We start from the raw sequence: 27,723 nt of genomic DNA, 5'->3' as shown, positions 1-27,723 counted from the left end.
GAAATTCACCACTAAAGGAATGCTTAATCACTATGTTTTACAAATCAATTGGCATCTTTCATTTTTTTTGAACTTGTCCTTCCAAAAGTATGGTTGTCACAACTTCATCCAGTGGGATTCTTAAGCCTCCAAATCATGATGTCTTCTCCTGCATTCACGTATTGGATTAACATTGGGTGGGATGATATCCTCCACCATAGGAAAGGCAGCAAGCTGAAATAGGAGCATCCTATACGTGCCACCTCATATTCTCTGCATACTGGTAGGTCTGGCCATGGAAATCCCCAAGCTTATATGTAAGCCACAAAGTTGAAGCTCATCTACTACTCACAAGCACCATGATTTGACAAAATTAGGACTGACAGAAAGGCACAAAATTGTAACCAGCCAGGACATTCCAACATCAGTTATATCAATATGGTGCGGTTGTAGCTAAAGTCTTAGCTCTGACCATAAGGATTCTCATCAAAAATGTTACTTAATTCAACAATGGTGACTGTATCGGAGTTCAGCTCACATCATGATGGGATTGTTTGGATGAGAACATAAGATAAGAACATGTTGAAACTAAAGACCCTGTTTGTTTTTCTCTTCTACCTTCACAAAACAAACATATGTCATGAAACTGCAAGGTGACACTATAAATCAGATTTGGCCTTATCTTTGAAAACGCACCTACAGCCAACTCACATGAAAGTTACATCTGCTGAGTGGATGGGACACTTATTCCGAGTATGCTATAAATTTTGCCTAAGGAAGCAACAATTAAATCACATTACCATTGATTAAAGCATAATACAATGTCACATAAAAACCCAATCTTATGCATATGTATGTGGAAATAGGTTCTGATGAATTTATGAGATGTATTCACAAGTGCATGGCCAAAATACTCTAAAAGCACCAGATCTCATCTAATCTTGGAATCTAATCAGGGTTAGCCCTGTTTAGTACTTGGATGAAAGACAATCAACAAATACCAGGTGATGTAAGATATATGCCAAAGGAAAGAACTGGGAAAACCACCTCTGAACAATAATAGCCTACGAAAATCCTAAAAAATCATGGAGTTGACATAAATTGAAAGGCACATACATACGCTTACAAGTGCATGTATATAGGATTGCATCCAACAGGTATAATGCTATATACAGGCAATCCCCAGGTATATTTAGCTTTGGATAGCACAGGGAAAGGTTAACACCCCTATGGTGTTTGTTTTTCTGTCTGTGCCCCAGTTCAGAAAATTTTACCTCACTTTCTCTCCCTGTGATCACTGGATTTTTTTAAAAAATAGCTTTGTTATGGAAACAGGGATTGAGGAGAAAACTTCAGTGGAGACACGTTTTCCCCATGATAACTCTTTCTAGGGGTAAATTTTCTCACTTCCTGTTGTCTCATCCCCATTCTTAACTATGAGTCATTTATAAGTCATATGTTTGTACCTGTACTTTGATCAGGTCAAAGGATTCACCTCCAAGTACGCATGGAGTATACCTATCAAATTTGACACCACTTTAACTGCCATGGCTCAATAGTATGGGATTATGAGAGCTGTAATTTTAACAAGGCCTTTAGCTTTCTCTTCCACACAGTGCTGATGTCTTGCCAAACTACAAATCCCAGGATATAGTAGCATTGTACCATGGCAATTAAAAGGGATGTCAAGCTGCATTAACTCGACCGTATAAACGCACACATGGCTAGGACTGCAAAGTGAATGTACTTAAGATCTGGACTGTTAACCTCATCATATACGAAATGATATTCATGGAAAGATGAATATGACAAAACTCACAATTTCACTCAAGGATATCACATGAAAAGTTACAATCAGCTCACAGTTAGCCTCATGCATTGACACACACACACACACCCTCCCCGCCATTCCTATCAAGACAAAACAGAAAGCCCTTGTAAATGTCAAATCTATCTGTTCATTACCAGAAGCAGGGAAAGCACTTGTTCTTCCTTGTGCTTTGACTGGCGCGCTTTCAATTTTTGTGCACAGCCTCCAATTTACAGCTTGTAAAACCCCAAAGCCAGAAGTTTCCTTGCGCCACACAACCGACCGGCTTACGTCTCCATGGAAGTGGTAAACACATCCCAGGAGCCTGAGAAAGGCAGGCACATTTTCCGGCAATGTGCACAACAGCCTCCAGCTACAAGGCAAATAAAGACCCTTTAATTTGTGGTACAGGAATCAAGTACATAAAGGCTGAAAAGTTTGGAGAGGGGGTGCATTTACACTGGAGAATGAATGCAGCTTGGCACTACTTTAACTGCTGTGACTTAATGCTATAGAATCATATAAAGTTCTTAGCCTTCTCTTTTGATGCATCTACAATATAGAATGAATGCAGCTTGGCACCACTTTAACTACCCAGTCTTTTAAACTTGTACACGCCTATCTATATTTTATAAATGCATTTTATGAATGTTTATGTAAGTTAATTTTTAACTGATTTATAGTGTATTGTACTGTTTTTATATGTCTGTTTTATTGTAAGCCGCCCTGAGTCCCCTGTTGGGTGAGAAGGGCGGGATATAAATATTGTAATAAATAAATAAATAAACTACCATGGCTCAATGCTATGGAATCAAATAAAGTCCTTAGCCTTCTCTACATCCAGCGTTTCTCAGCCTGGGGGTCGGAACCCCGGGGGGGGGGGGGTTGCGAGGGGGTGTCTGATAGGTTGCCAAAACCCATAAAAACACATATTTCTGATCATCTTAGGAATCCCTTTGGCAGAGAAAGCTGGATGCAGGTGAACTACAACTCCAAAACCCAAGGTCAACGTCCACCAAACTCTTCCAGTATTTTCGGTTGGTCATGGGAATTCTGTGTGCTAAGTTTGTTACAATTCCATCATTGGCGGAGTTCAGAATGCTCTTTGATTGTAGGTGAACTATAAATTCCAGCACCTAAAACTTCCAAATCCACCCCCCCCCCCCCCAATCGTACCAGTATTCAAATTTTGGCATATCAGGTATTTGTGCCAAATTTGGTCCAGATCCATAGTCATTTGGGTTCACAGTACTCTCTGGAGGTAGGTGAACTACATCTCCCCTAAGTCAGTTCCTCCTAAATCCCTCCAGTATTTTCTGTTGGTCATGGGGGTTCTGTGTGGGAAGTTTGGCCCAATTCTATCGTTGGTGGAGTTCAAGGGGCTCTTTGATTGTAGGTGAACTATAAATCCCAGCAACTACAACTCCCAAATGTCAAGGTCTATTTTCCCCAAACTCCACCAGAGTTCACATTTGGGCATATTGAGTATTTGTGCCAAGTTTGGTCCAGATCCATCATTGTTTGAGTCCACAGTGCTCTCTGGGTATAGGTGAACTGCAACTCCTAACCTCAAGGTCAATGCCCAGTGCCCACCAAACCTTTCCAGTATTTTCTGTTGATCATGGGAGTTCTGTGTGCCAAGTTTGGTTCAATCCCATCGCTGGAGGAGTTCAAAATGCTCTTTGACTGTAGGTGAACTATAAATCCCAGCAACTACAACTCCCAAATGACAAAATCAATCCCTCTGCAACCCCAGCAATATTCAGATTTGGGCGTATCAGGTTTTTGTGCCAAATTTGGTCCAGTGAATGAAAATACATCCTGCATATCAGATATTTACATTACGATTTGTAACAGTAGCAAAATTACAATTATGAAGTAGCAATGAAAATAATTTTATGGTCGGGGGTCATCAAAACATGAGGAACTGTATTAAGGGGTCAGGGCAGTAGGAAGGTTGAGAACCACTGATGTACATTGTAGAATGAATGCAGCTTGGCACCACTTTAATCACCATGGCTCAATGCTATGGAATCCTATAAAGTCCTTAGCCTTCTCTCGGTGCATCTCCACTGTAGAATGAAGGTAACTTGGCACCACTTTAATTGCCATGGCTCAATGCTGTGGAATCATATAAAGTCCTTAGCCTTCTCTTTGGGTGCATCTACACTGTAGAATGAATGCAGCTTGACACCACTTTAATAATAATAATAATAATAATAATAATAATAATAATAATAATAATCTGTATATAAACATAATAATAATTAGGACCGAGTTAACAACAAAACTGGGCCAAATCACACCAAATTTGGCCACAATACTCATCCCTTTCCAAGGAGTGACTTTGCAGCTTCAAAGCCTGGCTGCTTCATACCTAGGGGATTCCATTGTTACCCAACTTGAATACCACTGAATACCCTTGCAGCTTCAAAGCCTAGCTGCTTCATACCTAGGGGCCGCCATTGTTGGCCAACTTGAATACCATTGAATAGCCTTGCAGCTTCAAAGCCTGGCTGCTTCATAACTAGGGAATCCTTTCTAGGCCACCTTGAATGCTACATAGAAAACCCCACTTAGGACTACACCACAGCAACACTTGGCCGGGCACAGCTAGTAAAAATATAAAACTTTATTTATATACCGCACCATCTCCTCGAGAGGACTCGGGGTGGTTTCCAAGCTGAACATAAAAAACATTCAATTGTCCAAAAAAAAAAAAACCCCACACAACAAAGTTCAACATAATCAACATAACAAACAACATCATAAGACAAAACCAAAACAATTCTATGAAAAAACAGATACAAAATTACAAATCCAATCCATACAGTCCATCAAGGAATGGCAATGATGGAATATATCAATATATGCCATCATTCCCATAGCTCAATACTATGGAATCCTATAAAGTCCTAACCCCTCTCTTGGTCCATCTACACTGTACAATGAGTGCAATATGGCTCAACTTTAACTACAGTAGAGTCTTGCTTATCCAACCTTCGCTTATCCAACCTTTTGTATTATCCAACACAGTCTGCCTTTTAGTAATCAATGTTTTTGTAATCAATCTTTTCAATACATTGCGATGTTTTGGTGCTAAATTCATAAATAAAGTAATTACTATATAACATCGCCATGTATTGAACTACTTTTTATGTCAATTTGTTAACAAACATGATGTTTTGGTGATTAATTTGTAAAATCGTAATGTATTTTGACATTTAATAGGCTTTTCCTTAATCCCTCCTTATTATCCAACATTTTCGCTTATCCGACATTCTGCCTGCCGTTTATGCTGGATAAGTGAGATTCTACTGTACCCATGGCTCAATGCTATGGAACCATATAAAGTTCTTAGCCTTCTCTAGGTGCATCTACACTGTAGAACGAAGGCAGTTTGGCACTACTTTTAAGAGCTATGGAATCATGAGATCTTTGCAAAAGATCTTGCAAAAGTACAGTACTCAAACTTTTTTTTTCGTGTCAGGAGCAACTGGGGCCGGGCTGTGGTGCAGGCTGGTGGGCAGCTTGCTGCAATAAATCACTCTGACCATGAGGTCATGAGTTCGAGGCCAGCCCATGGCGGGGTGAGCACCCGTCAATTAAAAAATAAAAAATAGCCACTGCAAGATAGTTGCATCTATCAAATAGGAAATAAGGTACCACTTATAAAGTAGGGAGGCAAATTTAACTAATTTACGACGTTGGAACGAGGAAGTGCCGTCACAGTGGATGATGAAACAGCTGCTCCCCCCTGTGGCCAGAATCGAACATCCCCTCAGGAGAAGGTTAAATTGCCTCTGCGTCTGTCTCTGTCTCGGTTCTATGTGTATATGGGCATTGAATGTTTGCCCTATATGTATATAATTTGATCCGGCCTGAGTCCCCTTCGGGGTGAGAAGGGCGGAATATAAATACAGTAGAGTCTCACTTATCCAAGGTTCTGGATTATCCAATGCATTTTTGTAGTCAATGTTTTCAATACATCGTGATATTTTGGTGCTAAATTCGTAAATACAGTAATTACTACATAGCATTACTGCGTATTGAACTACTTTTTCTGTCAAATGTGTTGTATAACATGAAGTTTTGGTGCTTAATTTGTAAAATCATAACCTAATTTGATGTGTAATAGGCTTTTCCTTAATCCCTCCTTAAGGTAAAGGTTTTCCCCTGACATTAAGTCCAGTCATGTCTGACTCTGGGGGTTGGTGCTCATCTCCATTTCTAAGCCGAAGAGCCGACGTTATCCGTAGACACCTCCAAGATCATGTGGCCAGCATGACTGCATGGAGCGCCGTTACCTTCCCGCCGGAGCGGTACCTATTGATCTACTCACATTGGCATGTTTTCGAACTGCTAGGTTGGCAGAAGCTAGAGCTAACAGCAACTGCTCCCGCCGCTCCCGGGGTTTGAACCTGGAGCCTTTCAGTCCACAAGTTCAGCGGATCAGTGCTTTAACACACTTTGCCACAGGGGCTCCTATAATCCCTCCTTATTATCCAACATATTCGCTTATCCAACATTCTGCCGGCCCGTTTATGTTGGATAAGTGAGACGCTACTGTACTGTAAATAAATAAATAAACAAACAAACTTGAGAAACTGCAAGTCAGAAAGCGTCTGGTGTGAGAAACTACAAGTCGCTTCAGGAATGAGAGAATTGGCCGTCTGCAAGGACGTTGCCCAGGGGACGCCCGGATGTTTTGATGTTTTTAGATGGCGTAGTGGACTAAGTGACTTGAAGGTTGGGTTGCTGACCTGAAAGCTGCCAGGTTCGAATCCCACCTGGGGAGAGTGTGGATGAGCTCCCTCTATCAGCACCAGCTCCATGCGGGGACATGAGAGAAGCCTCCCACAAGGATGGTAAAAACATCAAAACATCCGGGCGTCCCCTGGGTAACGTCCTTGCAGACGGCCAATTCTCTCACTCCAGAAGCAACTCCGGTTGCTCCTGACACGAAAAAAAAAAAACCATCCTAGTGGGAGGTTTCTCTCATGTCCCCGCATGGAGCTGGAGCTGATAGAGGGAGCTCATCCACGCTCTCCCCGGGTTGGATTCGAACCTGGCAGCCTTCAGGTCAGCAAACCCAACCTTCAAGTCGCAAGGCTTTAACCCACTACGCCATCTGGGGCAGGACTCAAACTGCCTTGATTCCACACTGTAGATGCAGTCACACTACTTTCTATGTTGTTTAAGACCCTCCTGAACATTACTCAGCCGCATATCCAACATGATTCACACTTACCCAGTTCTCTTTGGCAGAGAAGGTTAAAAGACCTCCGAGTTGAGAATCAAAACACTCCAGACCCCATCGCGGCGCTTCGTTTAAACCCAGACGCATCCAAGATTGCCTTCCAGAACTCCAATCTCATGAAGAGAATTGCGCTCCGCCAAAAGAATGCCCCAAACTCTTGGCGCGGCGGCGGCGCTTGGAGAAGCAAAGCTGTTGCTGGGAAGGGGGGTGGTGGTGGTGGAGCACACAAAGGGCCAAAGGGCTATTTGGGGAGGGAAATAATAAAGGAAGGCACCAGCCGGCGCACTCTTTGGCTTGAAGAGGCCCCTCCCTCCTCTGAGGCCAAGCGAGCCAACAGGCGGTTGCGCTCCGAAGGCGTCCGAGGAGGGAAGGAATGCGGCACGCCTCTCCGCGCCCGCCTTCTTCAAAACCCAAGACCCCGGCAGAGAGAGAAAGCCAAGGGCTACTGAACTGGTCGCCGCCTGGGCTTCGTATTGGCCCGCTTCCCCTTGTGTGGAGTCTACACGGACACCACTAAGCTGCTAGGGCCACCGCAGGGCGGGAAAGTGCTTATATTCCGTAAATTTTTAGGCGCATCTCCAGTCATGGGCAAACTTCGGTCCTCCAGGTGTTTTGGACTTCAACTCCCAGAATTCCTAACGGCTGGTAAATTGGCTGGGATTTCTGGGAGTTGGAGTCCAAAAGACCTGAAGAGCTGAACTTTGCCCATGCCTGAGGGATGCAGTTTGATATCCCTTTGACTTGCTCAATGCTGTGGGATCCTGGGAATTACAAGGCTTTCATATCCTGTGAGGACTTTGGGCTGTGTAGCCATGTTTAACATGCTTTAACAGCATGTTAAAGAGCTGAGCTGCTGAACTTGCGGACTGAAAGGTCACAGGTTCAAATCCTGGAAGCAGAGCTTCTGCCAACCTAGAAGTGTAGACTCAAGGTCCTTCCACACAGCTATATTACCGATTTATAATCTTATATTCTCTGCTTTGAACTGGATTATCTTGAGTCCACACTGCCATATAATCCACTTCGGTGTGGGTTTTATACAGCTGTGTAGAAGGGGCCTCATATAATCCACTTCTAAGCAGATAATGTAAGATTATAAATATAATATGAAATAATTACTGTGGTATAATAATACAGAACAATATAATCTCTAAAACCAGGACAGTAAGCCTCCAGTGGCTCAGTGTGTTAAAGCGCTGAGTTGCTGAACTTGTGGACAGAAAGGTCACAGGTTCAAATCCGAGGAGCAGAGTGAGCATCTACTGATAGCCCCAGCTTCTGCCAACCTAGCAGTTCGAAAACATGCAAATGTGAGTAGATCAATTGGTACCGCTCCGTTGGGAAGGTAATGGTGCTCTATGCAGTCATGCCGGCCACATGATCTTGGAGGTGTCTACGAACAATGCTGGCTCTTTGGCTTAGAAATGGAGATGAGCAACCCCCAGAGTCGGACACAACTGGACTTAATGTCAGGAGAAAACCTTTACCTTTACCTAGCTGAAGATACTGTTAAATTTACAAATACCATGATTATTTATTATTATGGAGTCCCTGTTGACACAATGGGTTAAACCCTTGTGCCAGCAGGACTGATGACCGAAAGGTCGGTGTTTTGAATCAGGGAAGTGGGGTGAGCTTCCGTCTGTCAGTTCCAGCTTCCCATATGGGGACATGAGAGAAGCCTCCCACAGCATGGTAAAACATCTGGGTGTCCCCTGGGAAAGGTCCTTGCAGACTGCCAATTCTCTCACACCAGAAGCAATTTATAGTTTCTCAAGTCGCTCCTGACATGAAAAAAATTATTGTTAAGGTTTTTACCCACTTCCCGGCCATATGATATTCTGTTGCACTTGTCTTGCCTAGCACTTAATAGTTCGCTTTGCCCATTCTGAAGCCATGATCATTATATCTGGCCCTGCTGACAGAGCGTTTTGGAACTGTTTATTATTTTTTTAAAAATGTGGTTTTGAATTGTATGTTCTTGTTTCATGTTTATTATTCTTTATTATGTTTAATTTGTGCTATGGTCTCTTTGCTATGTTGGAAACTGCCCTGAGTCCTCTCGAGAAGAGAGGGCAGTATATAAATAAAGTTATTATTATTATTATTAATAATAATAATAATAATAATAATTGATATCCCGCTTTTTTCTCCATAAGGAGACTCAAAGCGGCTAACATTACACTACAATTTAAAATATACAAATATTAAAATACAATTAAACATTAACATTAAAAACAATTCAGATTAAATCCATGAAAACATTAAAAAATGTGCCAGATGCAAGGAAGCCATGCTTTTCCCATACTGGGACTGTATGATTCCATAGCACGGAGCCATGGTGCTTAAAAAGAGTGTCATAGTGCATTCATTCTAAAGCATAGATGCTACCAACTTTTTTCTCTCAGTGAGGCTCCAAGGTGCTACAAGATCCCTTTGCATACTGTAAGAAAGAGAGCATGCACATGCCAGGGAGCCAAAACACTTTTTTTCACTGTTGTGATTATTATTCTCTCTGCCTCCTCCTTCCTCTCTCTCTCTCTCTCTCTCTCTCTCTCTCCAACGCTGCTTTCCAGGACTTTTTGAGTCATGACAGGCTACGGGGTGGCTGTTTTGAATCTTCAGCAGGCTTTTCCACTCGACCTGGCAATTAGTCTCTTACACAACACAAGGAGGAAGCCCCAAACCTGACGGACGTTTCATCTCCATTCTTTCCTAACAAAGGGTGCATCAACACTGCAGGATGAATGCAGTTTGACACCACTTTGACTGCCATGGCTCAATACTATGGAAATGTGGGAGCTGTCGTTTTTTGGGGAGGCACCAGCAGTCTTTGACAGAGAAGGCTAAAGACCTTACCATACTACAACTTCCAGGATTCCATATACTAGCTAAAATAGTGTCAAACTGCACTAATTCACTGTAGAATGATGCACCCAAAGCTGCCTGATGCTGATAGAGTAAGACAGTCATGGGCAAACTTCAGTCCTTCAGGTGTTTTGGACTTCAACTCCCAGAAATCCCAGCCAGCTTACCTGCTGTTAGGAATTGTGGGAGTTGAAATCCAAAACACCTGGAGGGCCGAAGTTTGCCCATGCCTGGAGAGTTGATCGTAGGTACTAGTGCTGCTGCTAACTGAAGCAAGCAACTCGATGAGAGGAAGATTTTGCTTTGGCAACTTCTAAAGCTTGAGTGACACATAGTCGTATGCTAACAGCATCACAGACTGTGGCCTTTCCCACACAGCTGAATAAAATCCCACGTTTTCTGCTTTGAACTGGAATATATGGCAGTGTGGGTTCAAATAACCCAGTTCAAAGCAGATATTGTGGGATTTTCTGCCTTGATATTCTGGGTTATATGGTTGTGAGGAAGGGCCCCTAAGATCACAACTTTCACATTACACAATCATAGGGCTATGATTTTTTTTAGCTGCAATCCTAATAGTTTTGGAGCACCTCTAAGGAAATCTGGGACCTGCAGTTTAGGGAAGGGAGTTTAGATCTCTAGAGAAGCAGCATGGTATAGTGGTTTGAGTGTTGGATTATGACTCCAGAGAACAAGGCTCAAATCTTCCCTTCACCATGAAACTCACCCAGTGATCTTGGGCAAGTCACACTCTCTCAACCTCAGATGAAACAATGGAAAAACTCTTCTAACAAACTCTTTGAGAACTTTGCCTTAGAGACACCATAGGTTAGGCCAACAACAATAATGTAGAACTCTCAGCTACAAAGCTTTAGTACTTCCCTAAACTGCATATCCCATCTTGCCATAGGATGCAGGCATGGCAGTTAAAGTGGAACCCTACAGATAACAGTCTGCAGGGTGAAAGGGCTAATGGGTGCATAAGAGACTGGATTTGCATTCTTGTCAAAGTGGCTCTTTAGGGCCCTTCCACACAGCCATATAACCCAGAATATCAAGGCAGATAATCCACAATATCTGCTTTGAACTGGATTATGAGTCCATACTGCCATATAATCTAGTTCAATGTGGTACTTTACGAAAGTACTTTACCAAGTGAAAGTGTGATGGATTGAAGAAAAGAGCTAGGTTTGTGCTCACAAGATCTAGGTTCAAATCCACATCCAGTTAGTCCCTAACTAAAAGGTATTGTACAATAAAAGGTCTGTACAATGAAAGGTCTGTATAGCCATTGTCTGCCTCTCAGAACTGTGGTAAGGATTAAACAGGATAAACCACAACCACAGCTCCCTTGTTCCTTGAGGGACAGAAGGAAGGAGGATGAGTCATGTATACATGATGGCCATGTATAAATATGTAAGGACAAGTCATAGGGAGAAAGGAGGAAGCTTGTTTTCTGCTGCTCTGGAGACTACGATGTGGAACAACAAGTTACAGGAAAGTAGATTCCATCTGAACATTAGGAAGATCTTCCTAACTGTGGGAGCTGTTCAGCAATGGAACTCTCTGCCATGGAGTGTGGTGGAGGCTCCTTTGGAGGCCTTTAAACAGAGGCTGGATGGCCTTCTGTCAGGAGTGCTTTGAATGAAATTTCCCTGCTTCTTGGCAGGGGATTGGATGGCCCACGAGGTCTCTTCCAACTCTAGAATTCTATGGTTCTATGAGTCAAAGAGACAAGAAAGCAGTATATATTTATATGTTTCATCACCTGAATTTCTTCCAATATTTCACCCCAGGCAGCTGTTATAACCATAACTGGAAAGTTCCAGTTAGGTTGATATGCTCTAGGTTGATATGGTCCCAAAAGTGATTTTTGGAACAATTTCCAAAAAAAGAAACAAAAGCAAAACGCAAAGTTTCCAGATTCAGTGTACAATCTTCTTCGGTAAGCACAACCTATTCCCCCATCACAACCGACAAGACAAGAACCAGAGCTTCTAAAAAAGGAAACCAGGCACTTGCTCCTGGAAAATATGATTCTCTTACTTCCCTGAACACCAAGAGGCATCAGAAATGGAGGAGCAGGAATGTTTTGTTTTATTCCAGCCTTCATCTGTTATTTCAAAGGAATGGAGTTGCCTGGGATTAGAGCCAGGGGGTACGATTAGAAAACACTTTCACACTATAAAAATATTTCACTTTAATTGCCATGTTTCCATCCTAAGGAATCCTAGGACTTGAAATTTGGGGAATCAGAATTCTCCAGTGCTCTAGCACCTCCCCAACTATGAATTCCATGATGAACCACAGCAGTTAAGATTCCACCTGAACATTAGGAAGAACTTCCTAACTGTGAGAGCTGTTTAGCAGTGGAACTCTCTGCTCCAGAGTGTGGTGGAGGCTCCTTCTTTGGAGGCTTTTAAGCAGAGGCTGGATGGCCATCTGTTGGGGGTGCTTTGAATGTGATCTTCCTGCTTCTTGGCAAGGTGTTGGACTGGATGGCCCACAAGGTCTCTTCCAACTATATGATTCTATGATTCTAGGTGGAGTCAAAATATTACAATTCTATACTGTGAAAGGGACCTAATGTCCATATGCATTCATCCTTTAACATACTCCAAAATTGTCCACATGGGTGGCTAGGATAGCAACACTTTTGATTTCTGATAGTTCAATGTGTATAAACCTGTTAATAAAGTTTCTTAAAAATAATGTATACAAAACTATTCAAAATGTATGAAAATACATTCAGGCTATTTATATAAGGTTTATATGAAAGATACATAAATTTCTGATTTAGACTTGGGTCCCCTATCTAAGGTATCTCCTAATGTACATATATGCAAATCAGATATTTCAAAATACTTTTGAAAAACATCCCAAATCCCAAACCTTATGGTCCCAAGCATTTCTGATAAGAGATACTCAAACTGTATAAGCAAATTACCAAAGACTAGGCTAGTATTCTCTAGATGTTTTGGACTATACCAAGAAGGCACTATATATTTGCAGCAACAATTATGTAAACCATAGAAATCCTGGTGTGACAGGTTCTCCTGCACTGAGGCCCCTTCTACACTGCCATATAATCCAGATTATCTGCTCTGAACTGGATATGAGTCTACACTGCCATATAACCCAGTTCAAAACAGATAATCTGGATTTTATGGGGCAGTGTAGAAAGGGCCTTAGAGATCCCTTTCAGGGCTAGTCATGCCTTGGAGCTTGTGGGTGAAAAGAGATAAAGGAAATCGGGAATTAATATCTGAATGACCTATAACAAAATCTTTTTTAAATGTTTTGCTTTAGTCTTATGAACCCACAGTAGCATCAGAGCCTGGAAAATTACTTTTCAAAAATGATTTGTTATTCATTGCCCTTTTTAGAAAGTATCCTGTGCCTGTCAATGTTATATATATATTTAGAAAACCTTTCTTGCTTTCACACTGTGGCTCATTGAGTTTCAATTACTATTTTTGGGAGGCTAAGGACCCTTAGAAATGATAACAGAGTAGCCCAAAACTTGAGAACGTACCGTCATAATCCATTTATAATGGCCTTACAAGTATTATTTTAAAAGAAGTCAAAAACAATACGCATTACACCAGTAAATTAATTTTCTCTTCCTTGATAAACTGCTACTAAAATGAAACTTGATAACTTGTTACACAAAAAAAAATCCATACATATATACACATTTTGTTATTTTTCTTATGGACAACACATAAGGCTTACCTCAACTTTTGTATCTTAGAGGTGAAACATATGAGACAAAAAGGAAACAAACCCTGCTTAGTTTACCTATTCAATTTCTCCACTCATTGACGTGATTGGGATTAAAACCAAGAGGTACAACAAAGACATTTTTTTTTTCAATCTATAAGAGCTAGTATCGCCGCCATGTCCTACATATAGTTGACCTTCTGCATTTGCAGGTTTGCCTTTTGTAGATTTGATTGTTCATAGATTTGAGTACAATGTTTTCCTGAGAAATTTCTAGGCTCTCTAGTACAACTTGACCATCGAATCACACTATGTATAGCAGCGTTTCTAAACCTGGGGGCCATGATGGGGGTGTCAGAGGGGTCGCCAAAGACCAGTATTTTCTGTTGGGCATTAGGGTTCTGTGTGGGAAGTTTGGCCCAATTCTATCATTGGTGGGGTTCAAGGGGCTCTTTGATTGTAGGTGAACTATAAATCCCAGCAACTACAACTCCCAAATGTCAAGGTCTTTTTTTCCCAAACTCTACCAGTATTCACATTTGGGCATATTGAGTATATTGTATCAAGTTTCGTCCTGATACATCATTGTTTGAGTCCACAGTGCTCTCTTGATGTAGGTGAACTACAACTCCAAAACACAAAGTCAATGCACACCAAACCTTTCCAGTATTTTCTATTTGTCTTGGGAATTCTGTGTGCCACATTTGGTTTGGTTCCATCGTTGCTGGAGTTCAGAATGCTCTTTGATTGTAGATTAACTATAAATCCCAGAAACTACAACTCCAAAATGACAAAATCAATTCTCCCCAATTCCACCAGTATTCAAATTTGGCCGTATTGGGTATTTGTACCAAATTTGGTCCAGTGAATGAAAATTCTGCATATCAGATATTTACATTATGATTCATAGCAGTAGCAAAATTACAGTTATGAAGTAGTAACGAAGATAATTTTATGGTCGGGTGTTACCCCAACATGAGGAAATGTATTAAGGGGTCGTGGCATTAGGAAGGTTGAGAACCACTGATGTATAGAGTCACTCTCTATAAGACCACCAACCTCTAGTAAAAGTTGACAATAATCTCTAGGTCCTCCAGCTTCCAGCAGAAGTTGACTATAAAGTTGGGCTGGAGGACCTATGGATTCCTAGAATGGTATTCTCTCAGATTAAAAAAAACAAACAGTAGTTTTTTGTGTCCCCCCCCCCCCATGTTTTCAGGTTTTCTGCCTAATCACAACAAGTGTGGAGGGGTGTCTGTATATGGCATGGGTTTGACGGAAAATATAAATCTTACATTGAAACCCATAAGCAAAACTGCACAGTGATTCCTAGAAGATTCTCATTTTTCTAAATATTTTAGGTAAAGGTAAAAGTTCCCCCTGACGTTAGGTCCAGACGTCATGTCTGACTCTGAGGGGTGGTGCTCATCTCCATTTCTAATCTGAAGAGCCAGTGTTGTCTGTAGACCCCTCTAAGGTCATGTGGCCGGCATGACTGCATGGAGCGCTGTTACCTTCCCACCGGAGCAGTACCTATTGATCTATTCACATTTGCATGTTTTCGAACTGCTTGGTTGGCAGGAACTGGGACTAACAGCAGGCGCTCATTCCGCTCCTGGGATTTGAAACTGGGACTTTTTGGTCCGCAAGTTCAGCAGCTCAGCGCTTTAACACACTTCGCCACCAGGGCTCCCTTCTATAATAATTTTTATAATAATAATTTTATTCTTATATCCTGCCTCCATCTCCCCGTGGGGACTCGGGGCGGCTTACAATTCTAAATATTTTACTTTAAATAAAATTGTATTCATCAACTATAGGTGGGACATGAGAAAAGGCTCCCACAAGGATGGTAAAAACATCAAAACATCCGGGTGTCCCCTGGGCAATATCCTTACAGACAGCCAATTCTCTCACAACAGAAGTGACTTGCAGTTTCTCAAGTTGCTCCTGACATGGAAAAAATAAACTATAAGTCATTATTGTGTTTTTATAGGTTCACAAAACAACTCAGTAGTGTATTTTTACTCAGAGGTAAGTTCCATTGAGCTACTAATACAGTAAAGTCTCACTTATCCAACGTTCTGGATTATCCAACACATTTTTGTAGTCAATGTTTTCAATGCATTGTGATATTTTGGTGCTAAATTCGTAAATACAGGAATTACTACATAGCATTAATGTGGAATGAACTACTTTTTCTGTCAAATTTGTTGTATAACATGATGTTTTGGTGCTTAATTTGTAAAATCATAACCTATTTTGATGTTTAAGGCTTTTTCTTAATCTCTCCTTATTATCCAACATATCCGCTTATCCAACGTTCTGCCAGCCCGTTTATGTTGGATAAGTGAGACTCTACTGTACTTACATGTTCAGTTCTAGCTCAGTGAATTAGCTGACCACAGATATCCATTTTCCAGGAAAGACCCATTTAACTAAAGTAGAACCTTATATTTAAAGCTGCTTCCTGCACATGAATCTAAACCTCATGGAAATTATTTGTGGTGGCTGAAAATTAAAGCTGTTCACGTATCAACAGTCTTGATATGTGACTTTGAGGCTTGGTAAGAACTTTTACTTTCCATTCCAATTTGTATGGGGAGGGGGTCCAATCCACATCTATAAACCTTTACTAATCTAAGGAATGGAAATGTTCACTGAAGCCACCAAACCTCAGCTTACTGGGTCTCAACACTATGAAATCATGACACTTTGCATAGTTTCCAGCTGAAAACAAAAGTTGGCCCAAAGAGATCTTGAGCGTCAGCCAGAACTGGTGGAAAGAGTCCCAAAAACTAAGTAATCTCCCTGCTTCCAACTTGGGCTTAGTGACAAGATCCAAGAAGAGTTTCCTTCATTCCATTCAGATGTTGTCTCTTGTTTAAGGCACTAACGTTCAGAACAGTACAACCCTAACACATCCTCTTATGACGTGTATACTTTTTATACAGCACAAGATGACAACACAACTTCTCAAATCATCACTGGGGAATTAAACGTATCTAGTCCTAAATTTGATAGTCCTACCTTTACATCTTTAAACATTCCCTCAGTACCTATTATCTCAGGCTTCATTTTGTTTTTATCTTTTTGCTTTTACGCTCACATTTGTGTTTGCAATAAAGATCCCGGTGATCAGCTACACATTGCAGGGGGAACGTTTGTACAACCAAACCAGACACAGCACAGATGGCCCTGCACTTTTTTTACAGCTGCATCATAACCGCCAGATGCTCTCGTTGACATCATCTCCAACATTTCTTCCTCTCTTGCCCTACAAAGGATCCCAGGTTCATTTCAACTCCCTGGTAAGCCATTGTACCTATTTTGATTTCTGCCTTCCATCCAAAGAAAATGTACTAAAGTCTTAAAGATTCCAATTTACAGTATGTCTCTGACTAAGCTAGACTCTTCAGTTTTTGCTCTTTTAAAGCTCTCGGTCTTATTGAAGAATGAACCATGATCTCAAGAACCACCTATTGTATTCTTAAATATTTGTGGCTGACTCAAAACCTAATTTAGGTCATCACCCTAAAATCTGTCACCAAAATCCTTGCAGATGGCCAATTGTCTCACACCAGAAGCGACTTGCAGTTTCTCAAGTCACTCCTGACATGGGGTGGGGGTGGGGGGACCAGAAGAAAACCTATTTGCTTTACACATCACATATTTTCCAGAATATTTTAGATAACATGAAGGCGACCAAGTTATAAAACTGGGGGTGGGAGGATGTTTAAAATATTATAAAGCATTACTCTGTTCTGATGCAAAACAAACACAAAAATGAAATCATTGTTTGAGAAATAAGCAGCTTTTGTTTCATGTTTCTTAATTACCTTGACAACTGAGAAAACAAGAAAAATATCATGGAGAGGGAGGTCTCCACCTGGCTACCATAAATGCAAATACTTTGAGTATCATTGTGCTAGCTACTAGATTTATTTGCTATCCAATTCAATTGTTTAAATCTCCAGGTAATATCCCCTGATGCAAAGCAGTCATTTTTGGCTGGAATTGCAATACAGCGAAAACTCCCCCAACTCAGTGGGTTCCAGATGTGTTGGACTAGAGCTCTTACTCGCCCTATTCGTTGAGACCGAGAGAGACTGAAATAGAGCATGCAGTAATGCTTTACAGAGATGTTATCTGTACATGCATAACAATATTCCTTTTGCAAAGCAAGTAATAATTTGAAGTATGTTTTGTGTAGGAACTGATATTTATTTATGCTTTGAAGGGATTTTTTAAAGATGGATTACTTTTTAAATATAGATTCCTCAACCCAACCCCTAAAAAGGAACATAATATACAAATTATGAAAAATTCTGCCACAATAGTTGTTTCAAAAGAGATTATAAAGTTTGATCAAAATTTTCCAAGCTCTAGTACAGAGACCAATAAAGCCCATGTAATACTTAAACAGAACATATTACTACAGTAGAGTCTCACTTATCCGAGCTTCGCTTATCCAAGCTTCTGGATTATCCAAGCCATTTTTGTAGTCAATGTTTTCAATATATCGTGATATTTTGGTGCTAAATTCATAAATGCAGTAATTACAACATAACATTACTGCGTATTGAACTACTTTTTCTGTCAAATTTGTTGTATAACATGATGTTTTGGTGCTTAATTTGCAAAATCATAACCTAATTTGATGTTTAATAGGCTTTTCCTGAATTCCTCCTTATTATCCAAGATATTCGCTTATCCAAGCTTCTGCCGCCTCGTTTAGCTTGGATAAGTGAGACTCTACTGTATGTCCTTAGCTTCAATTATGAAATTAGCTCAATTGAAGAACTATTATTATTATTACTAGCTGTGCCAGGCCACACATTGCTGTGGCTTATGGGAATCATTTGTTCCCCAGGTGGGAATCCTTGTTTGGTGAGCTGGAATACAATGGAATATGCTTGCTGCTTGGAAAGCTGGGTATTTGCATTCTAGGTGAATGGTTTTTTGGGGTGCTAGAATTGCAATGAATAGCCTAGCTGCTTCAAAGCCTGGCTGCTTGCTACCTAGGGGAATATTTGGTTGATCAGCTTCAATAGTAGTATCGCTGCTTCAAAGCCTGGCCACCTTCTACAAAGGTTAATCATTTTTTGGTCTGGTTGAATGGCACTGAATAGCCTTGCAGCTTCAATGCCTGGCTGTGTTATACCTAGGGGAATCCTTGTTTGGCGAGCTGGAGTAGCACCCTCAATCAAAGAGCTGCTTTGAAGTCTGGCTACTTCCTTTGTAGGGAAATCATTGTTTGGCCAGCTTGAATTGCACTGAATAGTCTTGCAGCTTAAAAGCCTGGCTGCTTTCTACATAGGGCATCCTTTGTTGGCCAGGTTGAATGGTATGGAATAACCTCATGGCTTCAAAGCCTGGGGGTTTTCTATCTAGGGGAAATCTTGGTTGGCCAAGATGAACAGCACTGAGTAGCCTTGCTGCTTGCAAGCCTGGCCACTTTCTACCTTGCGGAATCCTTGGTTGGCCAGGTTGAATAACAATTAATAGTCTCAGTTGTAGCAGGTATGAATGCTGCAATTAGCCACCTTGATTAGCATTTAATGGCTTTGCAGCTTCAAAGCCTGGTTGCTTCCTGCCTGGGGGAATCCTTTGTTGGGAGGTGTTAGCTGGCCCTGATTGTTTCCTATCTGGAATTCCCCTGTTTTCAGAGTATTGCTCTTTATTTATTGTCCTGATTTTAGGGATTATATTGTTCTGTATTATTATACCACAGTAATTATTATATATTATATTTATAATCTTATCTGCTTAGAACTGGATTATGTGGGCCCCTTCTACACAACTGTATAAAATCCACACTGAACTGGATTAAATGTCAGTGTGGACTCAAGATAACCCAGTTCAAAGCAGATACTGTGGATTATATCTGCCTTGGCATTCTGGGTTATATAGATGTGTGGAAGGGCCTTCAGTCTACAATGCCATATCATCGAGTTTAAATCAGATAATCTGTATTTTATCAACAGTGTGGTAGAGGCTTAAGTGAGGCCTAACTCTGCCTGTCGCCATTGTGGCTGAGTGGGTTGCTAGGAGACGAAGGGGGTAGGGCCTAAAGGGGGAAGGGCCTACCCTTCTGACTGGCAGCCAGGGGGAAAACAGTTTTTCCACATCTTCTAATTTGGACTTTATTTTTCTAGTTTTTGTTTGTTTATTTGAAAGACATAGATTGGATGATTATGTTTATTGTTTATGGTGCGATTGGGTTCAGTGGTTTTCTTGTTTACTCCACAGTAAAACCGCACATTACATTTATATATATATAATAATAATAATAATAATAATAATAATAATAATAATAATAATAATAATAAAACTGTATTTATACCCCGCCACCATCTCCCCGTGGGGATTCGGGGAGGCTTACATGGGGCAGAGGCCCAAACAACACAGGACAAAATATAGGCAACATAATACAGATCACACTATAAAAAGATAAAACAGTAATACAATATATCAATTAAAACAAAAATACAGGATAAAAAATTGCATTTAAAACACATAAATGGTAAAATCGTATTATTATTATTATTATTATTTATTTTGAGTGGATATATGAATGGGGTCATGTTGCATTAAAAAAAAAACATGCATCTCAGTAGAGATCTCACTTAATTAAAGGAAATCCCACATTTGGAGGAATTTAAATTTAGCCAGCATAGTGAATCCTAACGTGCCAGAAGCAAACTGGCAGGACACATCCAAACTGGATTTACTGCTTCTGACATCTGACACCACTTTCCATTCTCCTTGACTGCTTTCCGGCCAGGCCAGGAGCACTTAAATTGATATCACTAGAAAATTGAGACTTCCAGCCTCTCTAAAAAAAACAAAAATAGTAAAGTGAGTGTCATCTATGCATGACAGTGTCTACATGCCAATCAAGAGGGCAAGTCCAGAAAAAAGTCGGGGAGGGGGGGAATACCTGGAAGTATTGAGACTTTCCAGTTTGTTTTGGTTTGATTTCACCAGCATATTCATGGTTTTGTACACAACGTCTTTCACAGGTTTTCCTCCATCTGTCCCACTCTTGTCTTCTTCCTCCTCCAGCTCCTATGGATCATTTATCACACCTAGACTCAGACAACATTTTCAGCCATTTCCATTGAACATTTTAAATTATTATTTGGGAGCTTCATTTGGAAATCATGCTATGCTGTTATTAAAGTTAAAGCCTTCAACTAGTGATGGTGAATTTATTTTGATTTTAGTCTATGTTGCCCCTAAGAAAATGTGCATTTGGAAACTGGTACATTTAATTAATAAATAAATACCTGAAAGAATGCCTTCCCAATTTCCTTGACAGCTTACCTGAGGAACTGCATCTCCTCCTATCAGCCCACTTAACCCCAGAGATCATCAGGTCCTGCCTCCGGCACAAGTACAGTTGGTGGGAATGAGAGACAAGGCCTTTTCGGTAGTGGCCCCATGGTTCTGGAATTCCATCCCCAAAGAGGTACATACAGCCCCCTTGTTATTGGCCTTTCACTCTCAGGCGAAAACCTTTTATGGAAGCAGGCCTTCCCTGACAACACAAAAGAGCAGCTTACCTTGGTCAGACAGGGTCATATGGCCAAAGAATTGGAGCTCTGAAACATTTAGTTTAAGGTTTTAATGTTTTAGGACAACCTCAGTGGCATGAGGCATAGGGATTTTAATTAGAATGATACATGTGATCACGTTTAGGCTTATTTATATTTATGTAATTTGTGTGTTACACAATAGGATGATTTATCGGTTATATGCCAGGTTGGGGGGATGATGTTTATCTGTATTATGTAGTTTTTTTTTTCTATTTTGTTTGCCACTTTGAGTCCCATCCGTGGGAGAAAAGCAAGATAAAAGTAAATAAATAAACAAATAATATCAACAACTAAAGTAGATTGATAAAAGGTGATTCTCCTTTTCACAATAAAATTTTGGTTTGGATTTTTGCATAGAAGGAAGTGTTAATATCCAGAGGAACATCAAATTATTTAGGTTTTCAATAGCTGGTGATGTCTTACAAAAAAAAAATCCTCTTACAGCGTAAAAGTTCAGCACACATTTGCTATCCAGCTTTGTTAGCATCTAGTTTTCCCAACTTATGAAAGTTTCTTTTGACAGGACTAATTCTGTCCATCATAGAAAGGATATAGGATCTCTGTATTGTTCTCTCTATAAGTAACAAAACAACACAAAACCCAACTTGAGAAGTGAAGTATGACATGAAAAATAGTGAGAAGAATTAAGCAAGTGTTCCCTATTTGCTTTTCTCCTGCTGAGAGGCAAGAGTCAAGCAGATTCACAGAACTGGATAATATATCATTTGAGCTTTTAAAAGGTGATTTCCCCCTTGAAACAGACATTCTAATTACTCTTTCGAGGCTTACTTTACTGGAGGTGTTGGGAACTATTTGTTCTGTAGGTGTGCCTTGTCTTCTGGATGGGGTCCAAGTTTCAAAACTTTATACCAGCTGAAACTCAGCAGCTAGTCTGTGTTTGAGCACACCCAAGGAGCCACTCACCAAATATTTTATAATGCCCCAAGTTTAAAAAAATAGACCAATTTTGTCTACAGCTAAAAGGGACTACATTTCCCAAACCTGAAAGAGTACCACTGCAAGATAGAAAAAGTCACAAAAGGTAGAAGATTTAGAAAAGAGTACAGGCCAACCTTCCAAGTTACAATGCTTCAGATCTCATACTCCTAAGCATAGTTGGTACAAGGCACTATAAAACAGGGGATAGGCAATCTAGTAATACATATCACTCTATGTAACAACATTTGAATTTTTTTCTGTTCCTGGTTTGAAAGTGTTATTTCCTGTTTAATTGTGCGGTCCTTACTTTGAAAGTAGTTGTTACACACCAAAAACTTCATTTTTGTGGTTGCTACAAATTGTATTGAATTGGTTGAGACTCTATGAGATATCCATTGAAAAACTATAGCAAAATGTGCTGCGGGATGTTCCACAAAAACAAAGTTTTTAAAGTTTAATATACTTCTTCCATGTTTTTATGATAGAAGCAATTAGGAAATAACATGTATAACCCAGGAACAAAAATTGTGTTACATAGTGTTACTCCTGAAACAGGCAAATCTGAACAAAGGCTGTCTTCCTTCTAAATTGCCCTAGGAAGCCCCATATTCTTGTATCTCTGCTTCACATTATTCTATATTCCTATGCAACATATCCAGAGGCATGCAGCTAAAAAAAGGAAGCTGTTTTGCACAAAGCAGCAGCTGCTGCTACTTGGAAAAAATCCTCAGACAGGAAAAACAGGTGATAAAAATTCCTCACACATAAGCAAGCATAAAGAAATGGAGTTATGAATTAGCAGCTGCTGCTCAAGACACCATCCCTTTTGCCACAGGTATCAAAATAAGTAGCCCATTATTGTTTTCCCAAAAATGTACCATATATACTCGAGTATAAGCCGACCCGAATATAAGCCGAGATACCCAATTTTACCATAAAAAATTAGGAAAACTTATTGACTCGAGTATAAGCCGAGGGTGGGAAATGCAGCAGCAGCTAAAGGTAATTTCAAAATAAAAATAGATACCAATAAAATTACATTAATTGAGGCACCAGCAAGTTTAATATTTTTAAATATTTACTGTATTTCAAAGAAAAAACAGTAAACTAACTCTGTAAGTGGAAAAGTAGGGTCAACAAAAACAATATGGTATTACCATATTTAACAACAACAACAAAACTTCATTTGTACCCCACCCTATCTCCCCATGGGGACTCAGACCAGCTTCCAAAATAGTAACAGGCAACATTTAATGCCTATATAAACAATGCAGAGCTAGATATAGATCGATAATTATATATACTTATTTCACATATGCATTTCCACCTGAAACGTTTGCAAATCCTCTCTATATATGTGCATTTCCCCCCTACATCTATCTAGAAATCTCTATATATGTGTGTGGTGTGCATTTACCCTGTAGTATTTCCAAGCCCTATATATCTGTATTCATATATATCTAGCTAGACATCTCTCTATATATAGATAATTATATCTGCATAGGATTTGCAAAGATTTGCAAACATGTGAGGCAAAAATGTATATAAAAATAATGTATACACATAGATACAGATATACAGGTATATGGAAATCTCTAGATATCTATATGTATATAGGATTTGCAAAGACTTGCAAACATATGAGGCTAAATTCATATATAAAATGAATATATATAGAGTGATACTTAGGTAGATGGGGATTGTAAAGGCTTGCAAGGGGAAGTGCCTACACATCTGTAGAAGAGATTAACAAATATTTCAGGGACAAATACTTTTATAAGATTAATGGGTTTCTTCTTCCTGACTTGCAAGGGCTTATTTTCCTTTTCAAAACATTCCCTTGGTTAAGAGCAAGGGAGGCTTTGGAAAAACAAACACACTGATAAGGGAGGAGAGAAATATATCATATATTGCAAGCAATGGCCTCCAGGCTCTGTTGCCTGGCTTGACCCCGACCCCATTATAAGCCAAGGGAGGCTTTTACAGCTGATAAAAAGAGCTGAAAAACTTGGAGTATAGGAGTATATACGGTACATGCTCTCTACTTCTCTCTAAACTTCCCAACTGACAACTTATTTCAGAAAAGACATGTCCCTTCTCTAAATAATGCAGTAAAAAGAAGAAAGGACGGAAAAGTCAAGTCTCCGAAAGCCTCTTTTCTGAGGTATTCAGAAGCTTCAAAATGCAAATTTCTTGTATGTCATTTCAAAGTATTTGAAACCATTTTTTCTCTCATGCATAATGACAGCTTTTCCTCCCCAAAAAAATAAACAAAAATTGTAACTGGCATTTTGATTTTCAGTCAGCAACACAGCATGTTCCACACATATCACCTGCTTATTAAGTAGTCAAGTATCCAAGACACCGCAAAAATAATACAGTACTTCCCACAACTTTAACTTCACCATGTGGCAACAGCTAGGGCCACTGTTTAAGTTGTCAACTTCATATGCATCACATTAATAGGATGTGAGCTGGAAATTACAAATAGTCCTCAAAGAGGAATGAGACCTCAGAGTTTAAGGACCCTTTTACATCATGCAACCATAGTGTTGTGATTCCACTTTAACCGCTGTAATGGCATCCTATGGAATCCCAGAATTTACAGTTTAAGAAGAGACACCTTAAATTGTCTGCCAGAGTTTTAGTGCCTTCCCAAACTATAATTCCTAGGGTTCCCTAAAATGTAGCCATGGGAGTTAAATAGGAAACATGGCACTATAATTGTGTAGTGTGGAAGGGTCCTAAGAATATCTGGAAGTGAGGTTGTCATTTTCTCCTCTCCAGACCACATTCTTGTATCTATACAATTTCCTGGACCCACAGTGTCCAAGTGACGTATTTACTGCAGTGTCCAAGTGACATATTTACTGCCATCATCTCATTGCCAAGTAAACTTGATTGTATTACAACTTTGCTTGACACCCATTTGCTAAAACACAACAGCCATGAAAATAAAACAAAATGGTATCTCAAAGGGGAGCTACATCACACACCCTGGAAGGACTTTGCCCGAATTCTCAATGTATTGGAGAAAATGTGTTTATTCATGAAGGGAAGGGAAGGGAAGAGGTAACTCTGTGTACAAAAGCGAACCCCACCTCCTCCAAGGTTAACTAAACCACCTAAACTGAGCTCTACAGGCCAATGGATACTCCACTATAGACATCAGAAGAGCTGCAAGGGCAAGAACAAGCCATGAGAGTAAAGACAAAGATCCACCCAGAGAAAAAGTGTTCTTACCATACATTAAGAGGACCACTGACCACATAGGTAAGCTGATGAAGAAACACAACCTACAAATTATCTACAGACCCACTAAGAAAATTGAACAAATGCTACATTCAGCAAAGGACAAGAGGGATCCTCTCAATTCTGCAGGAGTCTTATTATATACCATGCAGCTGTGGACAAGTCTACATAAGGACCACTAACACGAATAATGGAACATGAAAAGCAATGCAAACTAACGCAACCAGAGAAGTCAGTCATAGCAGAGCACTTGATGAACCAACCTGGAGACAGTATATTACTTGAGAACACAGAAATGCTGGACCATTCTAGCAACTATCATGTCAGACTACACAGAGAAGCCACTAAAAACCACAAGCATGTGGACAATTTCAATGGAAAGAAGGAAACCATGAAAATGAACAAAATCTGGCTACCAGTATTTTAAAAATCTAAAATCAGAACAGTAAATAAGGAACATCACTGTGAAAACAGGAATTCCAGACATGAATCAATCAGGGCCAGCTAACACCTCCGAACAAAGGATTTCCCCAGGCAGGAAGAAGCCAGGACATGAAGCTTGGAAAGCCATTTAATGCTAATCAAGGTGATTAATTACAACATTCGCACTGGCTTCCACAGATATATAAACCTTTCTTGCTTAGTTTTTCCATTATACCTCACAACCTCTGAGGATGCCTGCCACAGATGTGGGCGAAATGTCAGGAGAGACTGCTTCTGGAACATGGCCATACAGACCGGAAAACACACAACAATCTTGTGATTCTGGCCATGAAAGCCTTCGACAACACTCTCTGTTATTAATTCACATGACTAAGTGCTGAGACTTAATCCTGAGAACAGGTTCGCTTGTGAAAGACTGCTGGCTCAAATAAAGTACCAATTACCGGGTGGAGGGACGCTTTGGTTTCCTTCCATATCATTATCTTAATATCTGTACTGATTTTAAAAGTAGCAGAGCTCAAACCTAGCTACAGTTTTAGTGTCAACTTTGTTTTCATGCTCTCCGAAACAAATGATTCTGAAACCAGAGCAGCAGTATTCTCTGAAACAGTTAATGTTTTCCACTGTACCTTTCTGCTCTGACGTCAGCTCTCGCCTCATCTGAGGTGTCGTTGGCTGCTACTGCTATAATGTCCTTCTCAGGTACAGCAAGGAAAGAGTGACAGAGCTCAGGAAAAGTGCTGAGGTTAGGGAAAAAGCAGGAATATCATTAGTTAGAGGAGAAAGTATATAGGCTTGAGAATTATTCATTCAAAGCTTGTCCTGAAATTCAAGGCAATGCCTTTTTTTTAAAAAAAATGGAATATATTGGGTGGGGTGAGGAAGCAAAGAAAATGTTTTTTAAAAACATCATTAATGCAAAGTAGGTTTCAATTTGCATTGAAACTGTTTTTAATTAAATTAACTCCAGGACCAGATACTGGCTTAAGACTTCTTCCTCAACTCATCTTAGGTTTGAAAGAAGGAAACAGGGCAACAAATCAGGGAGGGAAGGTGGAGGGAAGCAACCTGTTGAATTGCTTCCTAGCCTGGTGACCTTAATGTGTTTTCTTTGGGCCCTTCTCAGGATCTGATTCCAGATTATCTGCTTTAAACTGGATGATATGAGTCCCCACTGCTAGATAACCTGGGATAAACAGATAATCTGGGATCAGATGCTGAGATATAGGGGCAGTGTAGAAGGGGAGAACCAAACTGGGTATTCAAATCTCAGATATATAATCACAGACATAGCAAGACTTGACCTGAATGCAGCAATATAACATACTAATTGCAACCTCAATGTGTCAACACTGACTACAAAGTCAATGGGACATTTCAGATGAGTTTGCAGTAAGTAGCATTGAAAAGTCCCTGGTCAAACCGTTCAGATCTGTAAGAACAAACACAATAATTATGTCTATTCTTCAAAATAACACAAGAGCTATCCTCTTTCCAAGTACTAAGAATCATCTGAATTACAACTGACAACTGAGAGATCATAATGCTATAAAGGTGACATTCCTTAGATATTTACTAAGAAGAAATCCTCCTTGAGTTTAAAGGGAGTTAAACCAAGAGAAATGTGTACAAGATTGCAATCTAAGTGACATATATAATAAAAAATAGAACCTGCAGGTGAACTTCTAACTTTACATAAATCCCAAATGATGTTATTTAGACCTACATCAAACCATGAACCTTTTCCTTAATGAAAATAAAAGTCTACAGGAGAAAAATCCATTTCTCTCTAGCATTGAAGTAATTATTTTGCATTTAGCAGCTCAACCTAACACTATGAAATCAAA

At 40.0% G+C, this 27,723-nt stretch overlaps 1 protein-coding gene across 5 annotated transcripts in view; it reads right to left on the bottom strand.

The window, feature by feature from the left end:
* tacc2 (transforming acidic coiled-coil containing protein 2) overlaps positions 1-27,723 on the bottom strand; it is a 241,272-nt gene that overhangs the window by 149,784 nt on the left and 63,765 nt on the right. For all 5 annotated transcript variants that reach the window (XM_062976022.1, XM_016992233.2, XM_016992239.2 and 2 more), the window contains exon 6: positions 26,506-26,616. In XM_062976022.1, coding sequence (XP_062832092.1) covers positions 26,506-26,616 — 111 coding nt within the window. The remainder of the gene's footprint in view (positions 1-26,505; positions 26,617-27,723) is intronic.

This window comes from Anolis carolinensis, chromosome 3 (assembly GCF_035594765.1).
Source record: "Anolis carolinensis isolate JA03-04 chromosome 3, rAnoCar3.1.pri, whole genome shotgun sequence".
NCBI classification, from domain to species: Eukaryota; Metazoa; Chordata; class Lepidosauria; order Squamata; family Dactyloidae; genus Anolis; species Anolis carolinensis.
Note: the sequence above shows the minus strand (reverse complement) of the source record. Positions and strands in the feature narration are given on the sequence as shown.